This window comes from Alligator mississippiensis, chromosome 3 (genome assembly GCF_030867095.1).
Source record: "Alligator mississippiensis isolate rAllMis1 chromosome 3, rAllMis1, whole genome shotgun sequence".
In the NCBI taxonomy this organism is placed as follows: Eukaryota; Metazoa; Chordata; order Crocodylia; family Alligatoridae; genus Alligator; species Alligator mississippiensis.
In genome coordinates, this window is record NC_081826.1 from 153,045,949 (window position 1) to 153,068,854 (window position 22,906).

Consider the following 22,906-nt stretch of genomic DNA (forward strand, 5'->3'; position numbering starts at 1 on the left):
GAATTTCTGGTCTTTAGACCATCAGCTCTCAGAAAAAATCTTCACACAGGGAGACAATCTAGCTTCAGTTGTCCAGCAGCCACAAAAAAAGCAGGGTGGGGGAAGGGGGAGATGGTTTGGGGGGGAAGCTATCCAAGCTGTCATTGGGCTAAAACCCTATGGAAGCAGTTAGTTGCAATTGAAGTTCAGCAGTTGAGAAGAAATCATAGAGTTGAGAAGCAACAACATCAAGGAACCAATATACAGGGACAGAGGATGTAAGGTGCTGGGACCTAGGAGATCTGATCTAATAGTCAGGCCACTGGGGGAAGGCAGGGGCCAGGGTTGGTTCAGAGCTCAGAAGTTACATTACCAAATCCAGAAGAGAATCCAGGGGCAGACTCCACAACACAAGACCAAGGTCAAGGTCCAGGAATCGGATGCTGAGTTACCAAATCTGAGATACAATCCACAGGGCCAAGTCCAGAATTGGAGCCAAACCAGAGTCAGGAGCCAGAAAACAGATCCAAAGGAAATCCAAAGCCAAAATCCAGGAACAAGTCAAGACCAGGGGTGCTTATACACATGCAGCAAGGCTGCTCTGACGCACTGCAATCACAGCATGTTGGAGCAGACTCAATTGAGTCTGCTGGAGTGCAGTAATTACCATGCTCCAGAAGACTCCAGCATCACGTGTATCAGCACCCCCATGCTGAAAAATGGCAGCAGGAGGCACTTTAACTAACACTTGTTTAAGATTTACTTAAAACGCCCCCACTGCCATTTTTCAGCGCAGAAGATGCTGATACACGTGACACTCTGGGCGCTCCAATTTAAATGTCCCCCTGCCCACTCCCAGAGCATGTGTGTATAAATGCCCCAGGAGGCTTACCAAAGGAAACTGGGTCAGAACTGTTGGCTAGCCTGGAGGCAGATGCCACAGGTGGGACCTGTGGCAACTGGGGTCGCCCCCAGTAGCTAGTCAGGAAGCCAGCCAATTAACTAGCTGGGACAGAAAGCAGTGAGCAGGAAGGAGGTTCCATTCCAGCAGGCTGTTTATGAACAAAGCACCCCTCACATTGGCAACAAGCACTGAGTATATACTTTCTAACAGGTGAGCTCCACTGCTCTAATGGGATAATACTGTGATCAAAGTAGCCACTAATATCATTACTGGGGAAATACTACATGGCACATAATACAGAGTCATGGAGAACACAGATGCCACATGTGTGAAGAGAAGCATGGATTTTACTGGACCAAGCATGTAGTTGGGATCAAACTGGACAAGCTTCCGAATGCAAGGCACAATCAGTGGCGACGTGTAGGGGGTGCACAGGGGGTGCATGTGCACCCCCTGAGACCAGCGTTCCCAGGCAGGGGGGCAGACGAGAGCGCTGGTGCCCCCCCCCCCGAGTGTGCCAGGAGAAGCGCTCCCCCCGCAGCCGATCCTGCTGGGGATCCTGCTGGGGATCCTGCGTGCCACTGCCAGTTGTGGGTCAGCAGGATCAGCCGCAGGGGCCCCCCTCTGCTCACCCGCGAAGTTGCCTCAGCTCAGCCCAAGCCGGTGCGGGGCTTTCCCGGCTCCACCCGCCTCCTTCAGCGAGCCCAGGACTGGAGAGCACGAGCCGCCCGCGGCCACCGCGCAGCAGGTGCGGGGCGGAGGCGGGCGGGGGCGCAGGGAGCCGCCGGGGTCGCACACGGTGGCGGGAGCCCGCGGCCCGGTGTGGACGCAGCGCGGGCTGCCCCCCCACCCCGGCCCGCCCGAGAGCGGCGCCAGCAGCGGTGGCGGCTATTTATAGCCCCTCGCAGCCCTCGGTGACAACTGAATATTTTGCCCAGATATGGGCGGGAGCAGCGCCCGCAGTCCCGGGGCCGCACCGGGCGGGGGGCACCGCCGCGTCCCGCCCCCCCCGGGCTTACCGCACGGCTCCGGCTCCTCGCCCTCGCCCCCACCTCGCCTCGCCAGCTCTGCCCGCGCCGGGGGCCGAGACGCGCGCCCTGCTCTGCGTGCCCGGCGGGAGAAGGGGCCCGGCCGCTGCACCTCCCCGCGCCTGTCACTCAAGCGAGGGGAAGGGCCACCGCCGGCGCCGCCGCTCCCGCCTTCTCCCTCACCCCCCGGCCCGGCCCGGCCCGGCCCGGCCCGGCAGCCAGCTGCTCGGCGCCGCTACGGCGGCATGGGGCTGCCCCGAGGTGCAGTCATCCATACCCTCCACCGGGTTGCTGCCGACTTCACCACCGCCTCTCCACCCGCAGGTTTCCCTCGCTGTATGCGGGCCCTGTATGTGCCCGTTAGCTCTTCGGCGCTGACCCTTTTTACACCAGAAATTCGTCGTATGCGCGGTAAATTCACCCTTATCCGCCCCGCGCGATGGCAGCCCGCAGGCAGCCGCTTTGTGCGGTGGGACACTGTGGGCCTGACACGCACCAGCGTATAGTCGGATATACGCTCCTGTATAGTGACAGTAGTGTACCCTACACGTAAGGGTTTAGGTGGCTTGATCATTCAAGGTCACCCATTTCAGTGAGTAAATGGAGGCTCAGTGAGTAGTAAATGTCAATGTTATGCATAATAACAATAGCGTTTATGTACGATGTACACAATATTTCTCACCCCAACCCCAGATCAACTTGCATTTAATTATGGCCCATTCTCCAGTCTTCTGTGCCCCCTATATTGACAAGTTCACTCCGTGTCCTCAACCCCTATTCCTAGTCACTGATCAACTTGACCAGCTTCTTGAAGCCTGCACCCAAAGTTAACTACAAAACCCCACAAAGAATAAATCCCGTCTCACACCTGACTAACTCCCCACAGCTCACCATGAAATGCCTACATTTGCACCTACAGCAAAAGTGGGCAGAAGCAAATATCTACTGCCAGAAGGATCCTCAGAGAAGTGCATAAGAAGTTTATCTGCAGGATCCTCAACCACACAGAGATGGCAGCTCCTCCATATACACAAGATCTGGAATAATGTGCCCTACTTTTAGCATCATCAGATCAAGCTATAATTGCTTTCATCACATCAAACTCAAGGTTCATTTCATCAAACTCAAGGTTAAAGACAAAGTTAGAGATCCCCAATTGGCTCTGTCTCTTGTACTCACCCCTTAGGATTCTAGCCTGGTTCTGCAATAGAGTAGATCAGTATCAATGCACCCTTTCAAAAGTTCAGTGACTGCTTTTCCTTTTCCCTTCCACAGCCCCTGAACTTGCCACTTGAGTCAACTCCAAGGATAAGGCTGAGGGGCAGGGAGTGTGTGTAGGTAACAGCTTGCTGCTTTGCTAGATCTGAGAGGTGCCTTGAATAGTGAAACAGAAGAGGTTAGTTGTGGGAAGAACAAGACAGATGTGAATACCGATAACAGGGAATGCCATTTGGGGACAGAACGCTAAAGATTATGTTTGGTAGTTAAAGAAAAAGAGAGAAGGCAAGAAAGGGGAATAACATTGAGGACTTTTGCTAGTTGCTTAACCATAGTTCTCACACTCCCCAACCACCATGAATCCTGGAGACACCCATGCTTGTTTAGGCACTAGAAGCAGTCTTCCCATAGGGCTTGGCGTGCCACATGGGCAAATTTATCCTGCCAGTAAATTAGCCAGTACTGAGCAATTGAGACATGAGAGCTACAGAGATCAGTAGCCCACAGTGGAAGCTAGATCACAAACAGCAGCCTGTTGTTCAAGGAGGCCATCAATCCCTGTTCTAGTCCAGTCATCCACACGCACAAAGCCCGTGTGTTTTTTGGGAGGGACTTTTTTTATTTTTGAAATTTATAGCTGAGTTGTTAAGGAAGAAATCTGATGCGGGGGGTCACTTTTCTAATCTTGGCTTTGGCTGCCATCTTTAAAAATGGCAGCCATGACTAATGAGATGAATAAATGTCAATATCTCAGTACCTACGAAGCCAATTTTGATTTTCTAAATGTCTTTAAATAGGTATTGCAATAACCTACAAATCTTCTTTGTCTTTTGATGAGTAACGGCCCATTTTTTGGCAGCTCCAACCCTTTAAATGCAAACAACATTACTTTTTAAGGCATGACATATAGCCTAGAATGGTATCTGCTCTTAATGTTTTGGTAATCCTATCCTTTTGTGGTTACATCTCATCTACATTACTTTTTTATTTCTTCTTTAGTGAAGGAAGAGAAAATGAATAGTTAAGAACAACGGATGATAGAACAGGGACTGGAACTTCCCAGCAAACCAAGAGGCTAGCACTTGTAGTTGCAGCACTGCCAAGAAAAAGCCTAAAACTTTCAATAATAATGTGTGTCATATGTGAAAAAAAACTTCAACATCCAAAAAGAACCCCTTACAGCAACTTTCCCAGGATACATGGAATAAACCTGCACAAAGAGCTCAAGAATGGAAAGACTTATGCACAAGTTTTGATACGCTTTATGAGCGAATACAGGTCAACAAAATAAGCCAAAGAAAGTGCATAAAAACTGTAAGTTGAATGTTGTAGGCATTAACTTGAAGTGTGCACAAGAGGCATACTATCTGTTAAGTGTTGCAAGAGAGACTTACTGATGAACCAACTGAATCACGAGTAAGAAGTAGCTGAGAATGTCCCTTGTTAGCTAGGGGCAGGGTCTGAGCAGTGCAGAGAGAAGCAGGTGGGGGTGGAGGAGGTGCTGCAGACAGGCCAACCTAGCCAGACCCTTGGGAAGGCAGCAGCTGGAGGAGAGAAGGGGCTGGGTGGGAAGTGGGGGCTACCCCTGGGCTCTGCAGATTCAGGCCATGGTGAGCAGGTAGTGGTACCCAGTGGCACCTGAGGTGGGGTCCGGCCCAGCGAGGCCCATGCAGCTCCACAGGGATGGGGCTGAGTACACGCCCAATGCTTGCCATGGTGCTGGGACCTGTGGCTGCTCCAGAGAGCCCAGAGCAGCAACTTAAAAAACAAAATTTTTTTAAACAATTTCCTCACACGCCTCTTGGCATGACAAGAAAAATGGCTCTGTGTGCCACTAATTGGCATGCATGCTGGGGATTGCCTAGCCCTGCTCCATGATCCTTGTGCAAGAAGTTTGAAGATCATTTTGGAGAAGATGCTAGGTTTCAGTGCAGGTATCATAGAAATTATTTGTCCATAGTTTATTCCCCCAAGCATGGAGAAGCATATGTTGAAAGTGCAGTGAACAGTTGGGGTATAGACACTCCAAAACTGGTATGGACTGTAGCCAAGCTTCTTTACTCCAAGCATCAGGCAGAGGCTTGAATCCCATGGCCATATGGAATCAGCAAACTGAAAGAGGACAACACACCCAATTACATTCATAAACTTGTGGCATTACTTGCTAATCTTCATTCTACATTTAAAGAAGGTCCTGTGCTGGTTGTAGAACAACTGCTACCAGCTGTACATTTTCTGTCTGAAGGACTATTGCACCTAATCACAGGAAAATTACAGCCAATGTAAGTCACATTATCTATGTATGGTCACAACATGACGGGTAATAAGCAAACTCATCCAAATCCTGAAGGAAATTAAACTTGGCATTTCTTATAACCTTGTTCTTGATGAACTTTCAGCATGGACACTGCAGGAATGCCACGAATCTGACCATAGTTCAAAACTTACAGTAGAGACACCACAATAAATTCAGCATGGTCAGTTGTATCCAAGTGAAATTAAAGGCCAGCCTTGTACTGTTGTCATGGATAATGGTGATTTCAATGAAGATGGGTTAGCAGGCTCCAAAATAAGCTATTATACAAATGTAATTATGGCACAACCAATTTAATTTCACCAAGAATTAACCATTTCAGATACAACAACCTTGGTTATACAAAAACCTGATGTTCAGAAAAGTTTAGTCAGCCCAGTTATCGCCAAAAATTATGGGCTTAGTCAGCCCAGTTATCGCCAAAAATTATGAGCTCAACCACAAGCACAAAGATTCAAGGTTAGTTTTGATGGAATAGTGGTGCACTGGCCCACACACTTCTTGAAATGATGCAACCACATGGAAAGGTCCCAAGCATTTAATGGATATCATTGCGGTCTTGAAAGAAATGTCTTGAAGTGGGAAACATACAATGTTAAATGTTATGCACAGCCTCCAAGCAGAGAGCCAAAAAGTTGCTGACCTGGAGATACCAGTGATTCAGTTGGTTGCAGATCAAGCAGTGTATAGGTATATTGAAGAGGCCCTTCACAAAGATTGTAGAATCATATAAAATAAGGGTTGGAAGGGACCTCAGGATGTCATCTAGTCCAACCCTCTGCTCAAAGTAGGACCATCCCCGACTAGATCATCCCAGCCAAAGTTTTGTCTAGCCAGGTCTTAAAAACTTCCAAAGATGGAGATTCTACCACCTGTTCCACTGTTTCACTACCCTTCTAGTAAGAATTTTTTTCCTAATATTTAACTTAAACTTTCCTTGCTACAACTTGAGACTGTTGCTCCTTGTTCTGTCATCTGCCAACACTGACAATAGTCTAGTTCCATCCTCTTTCAAACCCCGCTTCAGGTAGTTGAAGGCTACTATTAAATCTCCTCTCAGTCTCCTCTTTGTCACAACCCAAAGTTGTGAGTTTTTGTTTGTGTGCGCTTCGGCAATGCTAAATTGCAGTTTCCTTGCACGGTGGAGTTCTCTGCTGCAGAAGAGAACTCCGGTGCAACGGGGAATTTCCCGCCAATTTGAAGCTTCCTTTGCATGGTGCATTTCTTTTGCATCTCAGAGATGAACAGTGCAAAGGAGTTCCCGCCATTTGTATGAGAGTTCATGCCACATTATTGGCCAACTCTAATATATGCACACGTAACGGCTAGCGATTGGCTTGCTAGCCGTATAAAGGGCTTGGGTGGCTTCCACCCAGGTTGGAGAGAAATCACTTGGAGAGAAATCACTTAAAGAGCTTGAAGATCTCTAAGCGCTGCGGATCCTCACGGACCCAACGCATTTCTTAAGCAGGCAACAGAGGTCTAAACAGCCTCTGGCCTCTCCCCGTCGCCAAGCGCAATCCTAGACGTATCCCTTTCCTATATACTCAATTTTCGAACCCACGGAGCCTTAACAACTCCAGGGCCTGAGAACCGGACAGACCTCACGGAGCTTCGACAAGTCTGTGGGAAAGAAATTGCCGAACCTGTGGAACCTTAACAACTTCGGGGCCAAAGAACCGAATTTGTCGTAGTCCTCCAACAAGGATTTAAGTGGAGCTGCACCTGGAAACTGTCCAGCCTACACCGCGACCATCTTGGGTGTAAGTAAATAATCTTTTAATCAACCATTACGCCTCTGTGACTAATTCTAGCCCGTGCGTGCCTTGCTGCCGCACGGTCTCCTCTGACCCCGCGTGCCTGGGCTGCTGGCCACAGCCCACGTGCGCAAAGACGGGCCCGGCTCGCCCCCGGCGCGCACACTCTTCTCTAGACTAAATAAGCTTATTTCTCACAGGCTTTCCTCACAAGTCATGTCCCCCAGTCCCCTCACCATTTTTGTTGCTCTCTGCTGGACTCTCTCCAATTTGCCCACATCCTTTCTGTAAGGTGCGAGGGGCAAAACTGAACACAGTAATCCAGATGTGGCCGCACCAGTGCTGAACAGAGGGGAATAATCACTTCCCTTGACCTGTTGGCAACACTCCTACTGATGCAGCCCAGTATGCTGTTAGCCTTCTTTGCAACAAGGGCACACTGTTGGTTCATATTCAGCTTATGGTCCACTGTGGCCCTCGGGTCCTTTTCTGCAGAGCTGCTGCCCAGCCAGTCAGCCCCCAGCCTGTACCGATGCATGGAATTTTTCCGACCTAAGAGCAGGACTTGGCACTTGTCCTTGTTGAACCTCATGAGATTCCCTTTGGCCCAATCCTCCAATTCCTAGGTCACTCTGAATCCTAGCCCTACCCTCCAGCATATCTACTACTCGCCCCAGCTTGGTGTCATCTGCAAACTTGCTAAGGTTGCACTCTATGCCGTCTTGCAGGTCATTGATAAAAACATTGAACAAAACTGGCTCCAGGACCGACCCATGAGGCACTCCACTTGATACCAGCAGCCAACTAGACAGTGAGCTATTATTACTCTCTGAGTCTATCCGCCTTAGAGTCCATTCCTCAAGCCTATACTTCCTTAACTTGCCTGCAAGAATGTTGTGGGAAACTGTTACCAAAAGCCTTGCTAAAATTGAGGTATATCACATCCACTGGTCTCCCTACATCCACAGAGTCAGTCACTTCTGATCATAGAAGGCAATCAGGTCGGTCAGGCATGACTTGCCGCTGGTGAATCTACGCTGTTTCTCATCACCTTTTTCTCTGCCAAGTGCTTAGAAATGGATTCCTTGAGGATCTGCTCCATGATTTTTCCAGGGACTGAGGTAAGGCTGACTAGTCTGTAGTTCCCTGGATCTTCCTTTTCCCCTTTTTTAAATATGGGCACTACATTGTAGCAGAAAGCCCCTTTTACTCTTGCCTGCAGTTGCTCTCCCCTCCTTGGATATGTTTTTCCTCTTCTACCTTTTCTTCCTTCCTCTTTCTTTCACTTTAAGATAAGGAATTGTGTTTTGAAATTTGTATGTGTGCATTTTGTATCTCCCCTTGTATTTTGGTATTTTTATCCATTTGTGTGCCATGGCATTACTTTTGTAGCTTGTATTTTATACTCTTCACCTTTCAACTTTCAACTAAATGTGTTTAGTTTCATAAGTAAGTTATACATTGTAACAATGTTAACAAGGGCAGGAATCAAACTGCCCTTCCCTGTATCAGGCTGGTCCATGAAAGAAAGAGTGAAATCAGTGATTGAATGTGTAACACGGTAGCAGGCAGCGATTAACACCTAAGGAAACTGCAGATCAACCAAAGGAAGAACTCAATAGAAGACAATGCAGCAACCGGGACATCTCTAAACGTCACTGATCAAGGGCTAGAAGCCCTGGTCTGAGTTAATCAACGCCGGGGACCAACTTTTGGGCTGAATATCTCCAAATCAACTGCTCCCAGAGCTCTATTCAAAATTCATCAACGGACTCCCAAACCTGCACGTACGTGCGGACAACCCCTGGGGCTGACAGATGCCATCCAGTAGCCACTGAGGGGGAAGTCCCACGAGGGTCAATGACCCCTGGATTGGGCAAACCTGAAAACTGGGGAGTCACCAAAGTCTGCCAAGGACAGATAAAAAGCAGTGAAAAGTGACCCTCAGGGGCGCCCTCTTGATCTCCAACTTGACCAGCACCTGACCTGTCCAGCCAGAAGGACCAGCTGGCGACCCCCTTCTGCAAGATAACACCATGCTGAAAGAAGCCTCAATGACAGACTCCAGCGCCTGTGGGATAAGTATACCTGACTCTTGTAGCTTGCTAGTGTGTGTGTGTGTGTGTGTGAAAGGACCAGCCCCAAGGTTTATGATTTAACTCATTACAGTGTTTCAATCCACCTAATAAACTAGAATTTTAAGGATCCTGAGTTGGACATCTGTAGCCAACAACGTTTGCCCTTTTCCAATCATCAAGAACCTCTCCTGATTGCCATGGGTTTTCAAAGATGATGGCCAGTGGCTCTGCAGTCTCATCAGTCACTCCCTCAGTACCCAAGGGTGCATCCTGTTCGGCACCATGGACTTGTATATTTCCAGCTTTTCTAAATAGTTCCTCACTGATGATTACTCGCATTCTTCCCAAACTGTGCTACCTGGTGCAGTAGCCTGAGAGCTAGCCTTGCCTGTGAAGACTGAGGTGAAAAGGGCATTGAATACTTCAGCCTTTTTCTCATCATGTCACTAGGTTGCTGCCTCCATTTAGTAAGGGACCCACATTTTCCCTGATCTTTCTTTTGTTGCTGACATACTTGTAGAAACTTCTTACCCTTCATGTCCCATGCTAGCTACAACTCCAATTGTGCTTTGGCCTTCTTGACTTCCCTGCATGCCTGAGCAATGCTTTTATACTCTTCTCTATTTATTTGTCCAAGTGTCCACTTATAAGCTGCTTTTTTGTGACTTGGTTTACTGAAGTCTTCCCTGCTAAGCCAAGCTGGTCTTCTGCTATACTTGCTGCACTCATTGTAAGGTTTCTTGCAAGTACAGCCAATTCTCCTGGACTCCTCTTCCCCTCAGACTGCCTTCCCAGGGGATCCTGACCAAGAGTTCTGAGTCAGTCTGCTTTTCTGAAGTCCACAGTCCTTACTCTGCTGCTCTCCATCCTTCCTTTCCTCAGTATCCTTAACTCAAATGTCTTGTGATTACTACTGCCCAAGTTGACATCCACTATACTACATTCCCCACCAATTCTTCCCTGTTTGGGAGCAGCAGCTCAAGAAGAGCATGGCCCTTAGTTAGCCACTCCAGCACTTCTGCCATGAAGTTGTGCCCAATACTCTCCAAAAGCTTCCTGGATTGCCTGTGCATTGCTGTATTGTCCTCCCAGCAGATGTCAAGATGACTGAAGCCCGCCATCAGAAACAGCACTTGTGATTGGGAAGCTTTCACTAGCTGTTTGAAGAAGCCTCATCCACCGCTTCCTCCTGGTCTGGTGGTCTATAGCGACACCCAGTACAATATTACCCTTGTTGCTCTCCCCTCTAACCTTAACCTAGAGATTTTCAACAGGCCTATCTCCAGTTTCATACTGGATTTCTGAGCAATTGTACATCTTTTACATACAGTGCAATTCTTCCTCCTCTCCTCCCCTGCCTGTCCTTCCTGAACAGTTTGTACCCACCCAAGACAGTGCTCCAGTTGTGTGAGCTATCCCACCAAGTCTCTGTTATTCCAAGCATGTCATAGTTCTGTGACCGAGTGAGAACTTCTAATTCTTTCTGCTTGTTTTCCAGGCTCTGTGTATTCATGTACAGGCACCTGAGGTAAGTAGTCAATTGCCCTGATTTGTCAGGGCATATGAGAACACCTCCCATCACCCTTCCTGCTTGCTCTTCCTCTAGGTCTCCCACATCCCCACCTACTCCAGGACTTTGGTCTCCATTCCCTGGTGAGCCTAGCTTAAAACCCTCCTCACTCAGTTAGCGAGCCTGCTTGCAAAGATGTTCTTCCCTCTCTTCATCAGATGGATCCCATCTCTCCCCAGCAATCCTCTCTCTTGGAAGAGCATCCCATGGTGAAAGCAGCCAAATCCCTGCTGGCAACACCACCTGTGCAGCAGGTATTGATTTGCAGGATGCACCTGTTCCTGCCTGGGCCCTTTCCCTTGACAAAAGATCGAAGACAACACTACATGAGCCCCAGACCCTTTCACCTAGAGCCCTGTAGTCACTTTTCATCCTCTCAGCGATGAGAAGAGAGGGCCTCGTATGAAAGGGGTGCTTGGCAGGTTTCACACAGAAATGTCTTATCTCAGTGCTCTAGGAAAGAGATATACAGGTAGTGGTGTTGAAGAATTAGCCATTTGCTGCAGGGGTTGTGGCTGGACGTAGCGCACAGAGTTTTTGAGTAAACATTACAACAGAGGAATGTGCCTCCACAAACTAGTAACAGAAAATTTACTGAATATGCTAATCCATAGGTACCTCCTGAAGACTCCTCAAGCAACTGACAGCTTGAAACAGGTGGTAGATATCACTACAGAAAATGAACATGATGAATTCATCAATTCAACTGCTTTTCAGGAATTGGTACGTTCAGCATTTGAAGAAGTGCTTAGTTGTGAATCAGATATGCCTGAGTATTTTCTGTCTTATATCTCTGATGCTGAAATCCTTTTTTGACATTACCATTGTCTGAGGAGTGGAGCAAATTTTGAAGAGTGCTTATCAACTTCCACTGTTAGCAGCTTATGGAAATGTCAACTATCTAGAATACCTGTCCTTGTATTACTGGTGAATGACAACATTGAGAATATGAAAAGGTGCACATGGCTACAATGTTTTGATTTTTGGTGACTGGAAAGACTTACAGCAAACTGCCTCCAGACCAGGTCATTGAAATGACCATGAACAAAGAATCCAAGAACAAAAGTAGTGGGGGCCAGATTGGATTTACCAAGAATCTATCCATGGTTGCAGTCAACATACCCAGTAGACCAGTTATTATGCAGTTAAGGGAAAAACTAAAACAGGTGCCTCATTTCAAGCAACACTTGTATCGCCATCCAGAACTGGGTCCACCAAGAATGGAGATGGACTGCAAGGTTGCTGATTCTGTGAAGACCGCTCTGGAAGAATGGGATGCCGACCCATGGGATCTGCATCTATGAGGGTAATGTGATGGTGGAAAACATTTTGGATAGACTTTCTTCCAGAACTCAGTCAATACATGAAATTTACCACATGGAAAAGCAAAACATTTGCGACAAAGACAACTGCAACCACATGCAAGCAAGAGAGTGTAGGAAGATGGTTGACTACACTTCAATGAAACAAGTCACTGACCTTCTAACCAGCAAAAAAAAAGACAACCATAACTTCAGAAGAAATCATGCAATACAGAATTACTGCTGAGCCTTTTGCTCTTGACAGCAGATGGAATGTTCCAGAAACCTGTCAAATCAAAGTTCATAACATTGATGAACCTCCAGTTGATCTCACCACCATCATATTATTGTGCATTAATAGATGTTGGAATGAAATGGAATAAAGTCCAAATAAAGTCCCACCAAGCAACACATGGTCTGAGTAAGTCCTCAGTTTCTTCAAGTATGTTGCTGGCTGACATCCACAAGCAATGGCATTTCATTTCATGAATGCTGTTTATGATGAAGAACTGTTGAAGACTAGTACAAAACAGCATGAGCAACAGCCTTGCTCAAAGCCATTTGGGTTCAATTCCTAATGTCTACGCTGTTTCTGACCAGCAAACGTCTACTGGAGCATCCTGGCACTCATTTCTAACAAAGCATCCTAACAAAAGGAGACCATATTTCCTCTAGAATGAATGCTGTTCTTACTTCCACCACGCTGACCTATACTTCACAATTAATCCAATCTGTTAGGATTTAAAATCCAGAAAACAGAGCGTGCTTTGTATTGAAATCTCCATGCGAGGCTGGCAAAATGGCGTTTCCTCCATACACTCTTGATTTCGAAGATACTTATGTATAGATTGTTGCTTCCTACATGAGTCATGTGACTAAGCAGATATGACCATGTACAAGAAGAAACCAGGAGACCATCATTCTACTACTGCTGTTCGTTATTTCCCAAGTGTGATGTAGCATCTGCTGGTCTTGGGGCTTACAGATGCATTGGAGCAGACAGTGGGAGGTTTCTTTGGCTGTGGTAAAGTGACATCAATGAAGCAAACCTTACAGTCAAAAGATATGATGTATATGGAGACTATGCAACAACTTGCAAAAAAAAAGTGAGAAGCTTACTGAAGATCCATTCCATAAACTGGCTTTATTCATTGTCAGAATACTTTACAGTGCGAGCGATAGTTCTCCACTATGAATGGAGAGATTCAAAACATGCACAAACTTGTGATCTAACAAATTTTGGGTGGACATCATGTGTGGATGTGTTGGAACCTGATGCATATTAAAAGTGGACTGCCAGATGGAATGAAATTGCCTCTAATCCATGAAAATGGACATTCAGATGAGCCAATTAAAGCTACTGTTGTAGAGTCATCTGAAGAAGAGTGATACAGAAGAATGCCTAGATTAAAAATATCCAGTGTATTCCATATTACAGACTTGACTTCAAATTTGAGTTGCAGTGTTTTATTTTACTTAAATGTATTCCATAATCACTTGTCCCTTTGTTATTAATAATATTAAATATGACTTTGAAAAAAATAGATGGTAAAACTTTCCACTTGAAAAATACTTTTGGTGTTGCTAAAAAAAAGCAGTCAGTATTGATGGGTTTTGCATTTAAAGGCTTGGAGATGCCAAACAATGGGTTATTACTTATCAAAAGACAAAAGGAAGCTTGTAGGCTAATTACAATACCTATTTAAAGTAGTTTAGAAAAATCAAAATTATTCATCTTTTTTGTTATGACCACCATTTTTAAAGACAGAGGCTAAACGCCAAAATTAGAAAAGTAACCCCCACAGGCTAAATTTCATCCTAAGCCACTCAAAAATGATTTCCAATCATAAAAAGGTGCCCTAAAAAAAACAATGCATAGGCTATATATATATCTATATATATAGTCCATGCATTTTTAAGGGACTTATTTATGACTGGAAATATATATATGATACATATATATGACTGGACTATATAGGCAGATACATCCTTTTCTTTATTGATCCATAACCACAGTTCTTTGAAGAGGATCAGTTTGTTTTTCATACTAGGAAAGGCTATGTGGCTCACTACTTAGTTCCAGAAAGTCAGAAGTTTGCTAGGCATCGAAACTGGAGGGTTCTAGATGGCTTATAAAGTAGATTTTCATCTGGAATTACACCCACCTGTTAGAGACTTTACAAACCCAGAAAAATCAAGAGACTGGCCAAGGCTATGCTATGAAGCTCTGCTGTCATAGCTGTATCAGCCAGGAATGGGAGAGGGAAAAGAAAATAAATCAGTCATTCCCCATCACCTGTACAGCTATGCTAGTCAAATCCTTGGTGTAAATACAGACAGACTATCATCTTGGCTTTGGTGGTAGGTAATGGGGGTAGCAATTCTAGCAAAAATAGACATGTTGCATGCTCATTAGACAGCTCTGTCAATGTAGATATAACAGAAGGGGCTCTTCTAGTGTAGAAAAGCCTTCAGGTGATTTTAGTAGACAATTCTTGTAGCTCTGAATCTGTACTTTACATGGTAGAGCCCTCTAGTCCACTGCTGAAAAAGAGCACTGGGAAAACCCTTGTTTGCTCCATGTTCCTCTGCGTCTAATTCACATTTCCAAGAATTGGTGGTTTTAAGAGTTCTTCAGAAGCAAAGAGGAATGTACAACTAAACAGGGTGGAAGTAAAAATACGAGCATCTAAATATCCTAAATCTAGCCAGGAGGGTAAGAATAGGAAGAAGAGCCCCTGGGAAGAGGAATGCCAGCCATAAGAACCAAAAAGAGACCATTTGAGCACATCAGGAAAAACAGCCTCCCCCCCCCCCTTTTTTTTTTTTATATTGTTTTAAAGTGGAAGAGAAAGGAAAATGGCTTGAATGCTTTTTCTTCACTCAAACACAAATGCAAGGAAGCTTGCTGCAGTCACAATGGTAAGCATCTTCAGATGTCCAGACTTGGAGGCTGTAGAAGAGATCAAGTCAATAACTTCAGTTCCTGCCAACCCCCAGCAAAAGCATGTACATGCTTTAGAGCCTAAACTGAGTGACACGCTAGCTTGACAAATCTCCACAAATTTCAAATGTGAATCAAGGGTGTACTTGGTATTCAAATGTGAATCAGGTATTTATTTAACACTGAGGGGAGAAGCTGTGTAGCAGAAACTTTGTAAGCAGTTTAGTAAGCCTCAAAATGTATTAGGTGTGAGAAGCCTAAAAAAAGTCCAAGAAGGAAAATAAAAGCAAGTTACCAGCAAGTTTTATTGATAAATAACATTTTGTTTTTTCTCTTGTTCTGTATTCTTCACTCCAACATTCTAATGCTACAGTTGTAAACAAAGCACAAGTTCTTGAAAAGTCAATTAATTGTAAAATAAAAGCAAAAAAAGCCTGTTAAATATCTTTCACAGACTGCAAGCATCCGATTTTTCAAACCTATTGACTTCATATTAAATGTATATATGTGTATAATATATATTATTCATTCAAGACCATGAAAGAACAGTTAAATTTATCTTTAAAAATCCTGCTATTTTTTTTATTGCTAAAGAATTTGGATTAGTTGCTATGGTTTCAGAAGCAGTGATTAATTAGCCTTTGAAATCTCCACAAGATATTGAGACATGAAATCATGAATCCATTTATCAGTATCGGGTAGTGAGGTGTCCACTAAGTATGTTACTATTTTTCGGTCCCAAGAATTACTGCTTTCATTAACTGCTTGTATCAGTGCCACCAGGGGTTTCTTCTCTACATGATTTCGAAACACTATTGATGCTTCTTCTGACCACTGCTGGAATTTCACTCCTAGGACAAACAAAGCAAAGCATAAGGTCACTTAAAGGAGATGCTTAAAAGAAAGGTTCTTGGCAATTCTAATGCCTGAGACAACAAAGATACTCAAACATATTGCTGTCAAGAGAAAGAAGAATGCACAGTTCTATTTAAAGGGATACAGGTTATAGCCATATTGGTCTGCAGGCAAAAGGAATCAGAACTTGTGGTAGAGGTGATATCTTTTCTATTTCTATATTGGTTCTATTTAAAAGCACTTAAAAACCTTAGTTTCAGTAGAATCCAGCAAAATGCATCTGACTGTCAGATACTGCAGGTGTTGGGAAGAAGATGAAGTCACCTTCCAAAAAAAGGGTTACTCCATTAACCAACCTGCATCAAGTGTCCCTATGCCTACTGCACAGGAGTTCATTATTCCAAAATTTTACCTTGCTATTCACTCATATCTGGGCAGCAGATAACTGGCAAAAGAAACAGGCAATGTATGTGTGGACACAAATACTGCTAGCTAGCAGAATGCAGATAACTGAGAAAGGAGCTGTGTGGAAAGAGAGCAGGAAAACAAAAGGGACAGAATATAAAAGAGGAGACCATATTGTTCATGGAGGGCAAGGGAGTAGAAAAAGAAAGGAAATAGGCAAATATGAAAGAATAAGAGAAGGGGAGCTACTGACTTTGCTACCTCCTGCTCTGTCTGCTTTGACTCTCAAAGTACCTAAAAAAAAAAGTCATCTTAACTAGCCAGTTGACAATTTCCAGAATCCCTGAGCAGCATAAGAGTTTGCTCAATTGAAACACCACCCCAGTATAACAAAAGAAAAAGACATGGGTGCAGAGCAGTTCACTCAGAAACACTTTCAGGTACACCTGCTTCCTGGGGATGTGGCAGTTGGAGTAACTTAGAGCAGCTTCAGGGCTAGAGACAGACATTAAAAAACCCCCCAAGCCTACATTGATTCAATCTTTGCAGGTTAGTCTAACCTGCAAAGATTGAACTGATTTGCAAGTGGATAGACCATTCACTTTTGAATCAAGAAATGCAGGCATATGTCAGCTGTGGCTCAATCTAGAAGCCGGGGGGTGCTAGAGCGAGCCCTCCCATACCCTTCCACAGTGCTGAGCAAAGAAGGGGTTTGGCCAGGCCCCTGCGGGCCCTATGATTAGGGTAAGGTTTAAACCCCCACCTTGGCCTGCACAGTCCCCAGCTGGGGTATGTGTGGAGGGGGAAGGGGAAGCAGACCTGGCCAGGCTTTTCCTCCACTTGGGGTTCAAGGGGTGGGAGTGTTGCCAGACCCTGGGCCCCCACTGGCACTCTGAAGCAAAGGGGGAGGTGGGGAGGACTGCATGCATCTGTTGATGATACTGTGCTTTTCAATATCCTTCTCCCTGCTTCTTCATACTGTCTGCATCAAACTGACAGGCACTGCATTCACTGCAAACCAGGCCATTTATCACACCTCTATGTCCCCTGTTGAACACTGACTGCAACCAGCAGATTCCTGCAGACAGATTGCAGCCAGCAGGGTGCTTATCAGAATACAAAGTTTATCAGCCCATCAAGCGCTACAAAAGAAAACAAATGTATCTCTCATTAATTTCAAGCTCTTATCTGCAGGGTGCATTTGCAAGCCATAACTTCTAACCCTAAGTGGACATGGTTCTGTATGCCTTTCTTTCAGTGAAATTGGAGACACACACACATTTCAGCACTAGTTAGCATGGGGGGGGGTGGAGGGGGGTGGCATGGCCAGATGCCAGCTGGGATTCATGCTGCTGGGGTCCCTGCCAGGGGAGAGGGGTGGGAGCAGGCTCATTGCTTGAGCAGCAAGCAGTGATGGGGGCGGTGCAGGGGAAGCCTGGCAGACTCCGATTTAACTTAAACCGGGAAGGGGTCTGGGACAGAAGTTCCATAAACTGGTTTGACCCAAATCAGTTAAGTCTGATGCTACATTCAAACAGGTTTATTTTAAACCAGTTTCGGCCATTTTGAAACTGGTTTATATGCACTGATTATGTTCTGTTACAGGTTTAAACCAGTTTCTGATCACTTAAACTGGTTTGTGTAACTTCTATCCCTAACTCAAAAGCATCCTTTGCTACATGACAGCAGATCAGCAGAGAACTGGGTCTAGGACCTGACACCAACTTCTGCCTGTCCCCCTCACCTCCCCAGAAATCCCCAACGCATGCCAGGCATAGCTGAAAGATCTGTGCCACTGCTCTAAAGGGGAGGAGGAAAAGCAGTAACTATAATTAAAGCAGACGGGCAAGTGAGAAAATTGTATGAAGATGGCATGGAGTTGGAAGTGGAAGGAGACAGGAGAAAATGTGGCAGGAAAAAACAGCAACTTAACTTTAATATATTTGATTTGACCTAAAAACCTTATGTAACATAATTCTTTGGCAGAACAATTCAAATACTCTTAAATTGGTAGAAAGAACAGAAAGAATACAACAGCTTTCTCTATTTTTCTTCTCCCCCTTCCAATATACTGTTAGCTACTCTGAACCCTAACCAACCGGGGGGGACTGAAAATTAAAATGAAACAAAACCCTCATCATGGGGTATAGTCAGAAAAAAAACCAAATAAAACCCCGAACCATCATGTCTATCAATTTAAAAACAGAGACGGGGAGGGTGACTGACTACAAGGCAAGCTGATTTGCTGCAACTATTTCAGACATGTCCACTTTATCCTTCTGTAAGTGGAAGTTAAAGGAAAATAATTTGGCAGCTGTTTCATTGAGGAGTGAACCTAAGACAGTTCAGCTTCTTAACTTCTTCTACTGCCACAACATGCTGAGGCAGAATGGACAACTAGACTGGTTAAGGAAACGAGATCAATTTTTGTGGACCTCATGAAAAAGGCAAAGGATGGTTTCAAAAGGTTAGATTTTAAAACATTGTGGAAGAGTGGAATAGTCTTCATAGTAAGCTGGAGCTTCATAGCATAGTCTTCAAGTTTATATGAGGAACTGTGTTTAAAGACCTGAAAGTTGTTTATTTCCTTTCTTCTCTCCCCAAGGAGAAAGCACTTACGAAGCTACTATTCAATTTCACTTACATTGTATTTTTCTCAGAAGCCATATTCCAGGCAGTATTAGTTAAGATGATATGGTGTTTTGCAATAAGGATACAGATATTTTGATGACAAGTAAATGGAAGTCCCATTTTTCACTTCATTATATAGTGAATTGACTAAATTCTTATTCTGAAAAAAACTACTTGTGTCATTCTCCCCCTAGTGATTTCCACAAACATTTTTCACCAATGATACTCTCACAAAATTGCAAATATTTACAACCTACCTGCAAGCTGGGCTGTTATAGCTTGAAATGGTAGTTTTCTGAACGCGTCTACTAGAGGCTGTATTTTCCTGATGCTCACCACCTCATGTTTGCCATAGTCCAATTCATATACCGATACTAGCCCATTTGTCAGAATTCCTTTTATTAGCACCCTGTACCATCTTAATAGTATTTAAGACACAAAGTGGGAGGGGAGGAAGGGGGAAGAAGGAAAGGAGGAGAGAAAAAAGGCTGTTAATTCATACACTGTAAATAAAATTAGAAAAAGCTTTAAGATTAGGTAGGGTGCATCAAGGAAGGGAGGCATAGTAGGATGGAGAATCAAAGGCAACTAAAAAAATTCGTCATAAGTTACCTTTGCTTGATATTTTGTACAAAACAAGTACAAGTTCAGCACTGAAAAAAAGTGTGCGGCTCAGTTTTCAAAAACTGAGGAGGAAAGAAAAAGCGTTATTCAAATGTTGGTAGTGTTGGAGTGATGATGTAGCCATGATGGTCCTCCAGGATTTATGAAAGGCAAGGATTTTTGGGGGGTACATTTTATTGGATCAACCACATGGTTGGAATAAAGTTAGATAAGCTTGCATGCAAATATTATCTAACTTTATCCAAACCATGTAGTTGTACTAATAATAAATATGAAACCACCTCCAAAAAATCCTTAGTTCTTTCAAATTTTGAGTCACCCAACTTCTTTAGGCAGAAAGGGTGAAAGTGGGAAAAGTGTCACACAAAATGGGGAGGGGGGGGAAGGGGCATATTTTGTCATCTTTACTTCCATGCAGTGCTGAAATAGGCGAGAGAGGAAACCCTTATCAACCAAAACAATTAAAATGTTGAAAATAATTTTTTTTGCAGTTTTCCATAAAGAAAAGTGTAGCTGCAAGTGAAATTCTTTTTGACTGGAAATTCATTTTTCATACAGTAAAAATTCATTAGAAAATGTGTCTGGCTCTAGAAGTTGTCACCACCACACCAGACTTAGAATTTTAAGTAGTTATTAAGCAGGGTATTACCAATGCATGTATTTTTAAGGAGATATTTAGAGGACAATGGAGAGGCTTAACAGATTGTTACAATAAGCAATTCCTTGAACACAAGGAAGCTTCAAAAGCACTATGGGGTGCAATAGAATATAGGTAACATTTTTAAAAGAACTTGATATCCAAGGCAAATAAGTCATGAAGCCCCCTTAAAAATGAAGGCAACAGTTTGATGTTGTAGGAAAAAGTGAAATTAAAATAGTTGAAGAAACAAGTCAAGATGACTATTTTAATTGATAAAATAAAAACATCTTATGAAGAACCTAGGCATTTCTTTAAAAAAGAATAGGGGTGAGTGTGCATGCACATATAAACGTGCGTGTGCATGTGCGCGCACGCACGCACACACACACACACTGTTCAGCCACCATCATTCACCTACCTTTTAAATACTTGGAACAATACTATATGTTTTGTCAACAATACTGTTCTGGATGGCAACTGACTGATACAGATAAGTAGAAACAGTCATTTAACAAAAAGAGCAGTGTTAAAAAAAAATCTCAAAATAATAACAATTATGTAAGGTGGCTGTTGCTTGATTGACAAGTCTTAAACACTCCATTAGCCAGATTTGGGACATCAGGGGGCAGTGCCATAACTGGGAGGGAGAGGGCATGAGGGGGCAGCAGCAAATGGAGCACCATCCCAGATACCAATGCAGTGGGGGCACCAAAATGGCACCCCCGTACCTGGGGAGTCTGCACCCTGACTGCAGTGGCAATCGAGGCAGGCAAGCCACAGCGTGGCAGCAGCAAGGGACTTTTCTAAGACCCTGGAGCAGATACGTCTCACATCCGTTATCTCCCTCCCCTCTGGAGCTCAGCAAGACCCTTAGGTCAGTGTTGCAGCCCATCACCTGGAAAGCAGAGTCTACAATTTTACTTTTTCCCGACCTCTCTGATATGGATGGTAAATCTGCTACTTTGTTAGCAACATGTGACAGATACTTTTCTCGAGGCCAAACATTGAGAGAGACTGACATGCAAGATACATTCTTAATTCAATAAAATCAAGCTTCATTAGCCAACATTTTAAGTAAATGTCTCTGTGGCCTCAACAGAGTCAAGTCCTTTAAGTAGCACTGTAAGCAAAGCATGCTTTGAAGGAGCAGTGAATTATTATGAAAACAACACTTACTTATTTTCCACTTTAGCTGCATAGAGTTTGTTTTTCTGAACAGTCACAGGTTTCCCTTCTGCCATGCTATAGTATAGAATCATTTCTTCCATAAGGACTTCTAGGTTATGTAGTTCTTGCCAAGGCTGGACAACAAAGTGACCAGGGTGGCAGGCAACTGAAACGTATACATCCATGTGTTCCCCAGGCTTCGATAAAGGTAGAGGAGGGGGCATACAAATGGTAGACACCTCACTGCTGGGTTCTAGAACAGTCTTGACCGATTCAATGATGCATTTCTTGAGACTCATACTCATCAACTCTGAAGCAGGGAGATCATTACTTTTTCCCTTTAAAGAGCCAACTCCACTGGGAGCAGCACTTAAGAAAACATCTTTCTGATGCTTCCACAAGTCAGCATTAGTGATCTGCCGATTGATACTACGATCTGGATCTGGGAAGTTCTTGGGAGTGAACAAATAAATGTGTGCAATTCTCTTCCAGTCATCCAGCTTAACAACCTATAATAGAAAGGATAATGTAAACTCTAGCTTTTCTTCTGTAAAAAGCTTTAATCTTTTATGTGCAACTGAATATGCTTTTTAATAGCCAAAACAGTTAATAGACATCAACATCTAAAGAAAAGGGTTTAGACAGATGCTTTACAGCAGTGTAAATGAGTGAAAGGATGATAGCACTCTCTATAATGGTGTCAAATTACCTTGGAAAAAGAAAGAAAACTATCCAGTCGGTACTTTCTATCTTTCTACTTCCATCCCATGCTCAAAGGATATATATCTCCTCCCATACCATCTAGTGGCAAGTTGTGGTAATAGCACCTACACTATCCATAGTCCTTGCCCATTTGTCCACTCTGGATCACTCTAAACAAAAATCAATGAAGTTACACTGGTATGTACATTTCCCCAGGCCTCAAATGCCTTCAAAATCTGGCAGTAAATACCTACTAAATTAAAGTTAGCAAACAGTAATTTATAGCGACAGAAAACAGCCAACTGCTAAATATGGAAGAGCAGGATCCACACCACAGGTTAAGGTTTCTTTTATTTCACACGTAACATAGGAGTTCAGCCTCTGTAGTCTGCATGAAAGATGCATCTGCCCCATTTCTTAACATAACCCTTAAATTAAGGATTTTCAAGTAAGCCTGTTAAATTTCTAAATGATTTTAAAAAATGGCCTTAAAGTTCATATTTGAATCTGAATTTTCTAGTTCCTATTATACCTTCCACAGACTGCAAAAAAAGGAGAAATCTGAACGCAATAAATTTTAGGATACTTAATGCTAAATTTTGTTAGCTATAAAAGCAGTATTGATCATAACTGTATCATGCAACCGTTAAAGGAGAACACATGGTTTATATTGGCTGCATTTCTCCTCCAACATGATACAGTTTAGGAGAACAGATGGTTCCCACAACCACCCATCCTAACCTTTAAACAAGCACTGAACCTTGCCAACCTCATCACCAAAAGCAAGCT

General features: G+C 44.0%; 2 protein-coding genes and 1 long non-coding RNA gene across 12 annotated transcripts in view; 1 reads left to right on the top strand and 2 right to left on the bottom strand.

The window, feature by feature from the left end:
- TMOD1 (tropomodulin 1) overlaps nucleotides 1–2,033 on the bottom strand; it is a 94,136-nt gene extending 92,103 nt beyond the window's left edge. For 3 of the 5 annotated variants that reach the window (XM_014596158.3, XM_014596162.3, XM_019490701.2), the window contains exon 1: nucleotides 1,903–2,033. The gene's annotated coding sequence lies outside the window, so the exon portion shown is untranslated. The remainder of the gene's footprint in view (nucleotides 1–1,902) is intronic. The other 2 variants (XM_014596163.3, XM_019490703.2) reach the window with 2 other exon arrangements.
- Nucleotides 2,034–4,087: 2,054 nt separating this feature from the next.
- Nucleotides 4,088–15,287, top strand: LOC132249436 (uncharacterized). The gene is made up of 3 exons (XR_009460920.1): nucleotides 4,088–7,206; nucleotides 7,929–11,102; nucleotides 11,463–15,287. It is a non-coding gene; the product is annotated as an uncharacterized LOC132249436 (long non-coding RNA).
- Nucleotides 15,288–15,379: 92 nt separating this feature from the next.
- The window catches only part of TDRD7 (tudor domain containing 7), a 99,656-nt gene continuing 92,129 nt past the window's right edge, over nucleotides 15,380–22,906 (bottom strand). For all 6 annotated transcript variants that reach the window (XM_006259248.4, XM_059724544.1, XM_059724543.1 and 3 more), the window contains 3 exons: nucleotides 21,425–21,924; nucleotides 19,242–19,402; nucleotides 15,380–15,944 (listed from right to left, as the gene is read on the bottom strand). In XM_006259248.4, coding sequence (XP_006259310.1) covers nucleotides 15,724–15,944; nucleotides 19,242–19,402; nucleotides 21,425–21,924 — 882 coding nt within the window. In that variant the 3' untranslated portion in view covers nucleotides 15,380–15,723. The remainder of the gene's footprint in view (nucleotides 15,945–19,241; nucleotides 19,403–21,424; nucleotides 21,925–22,906) is intronic.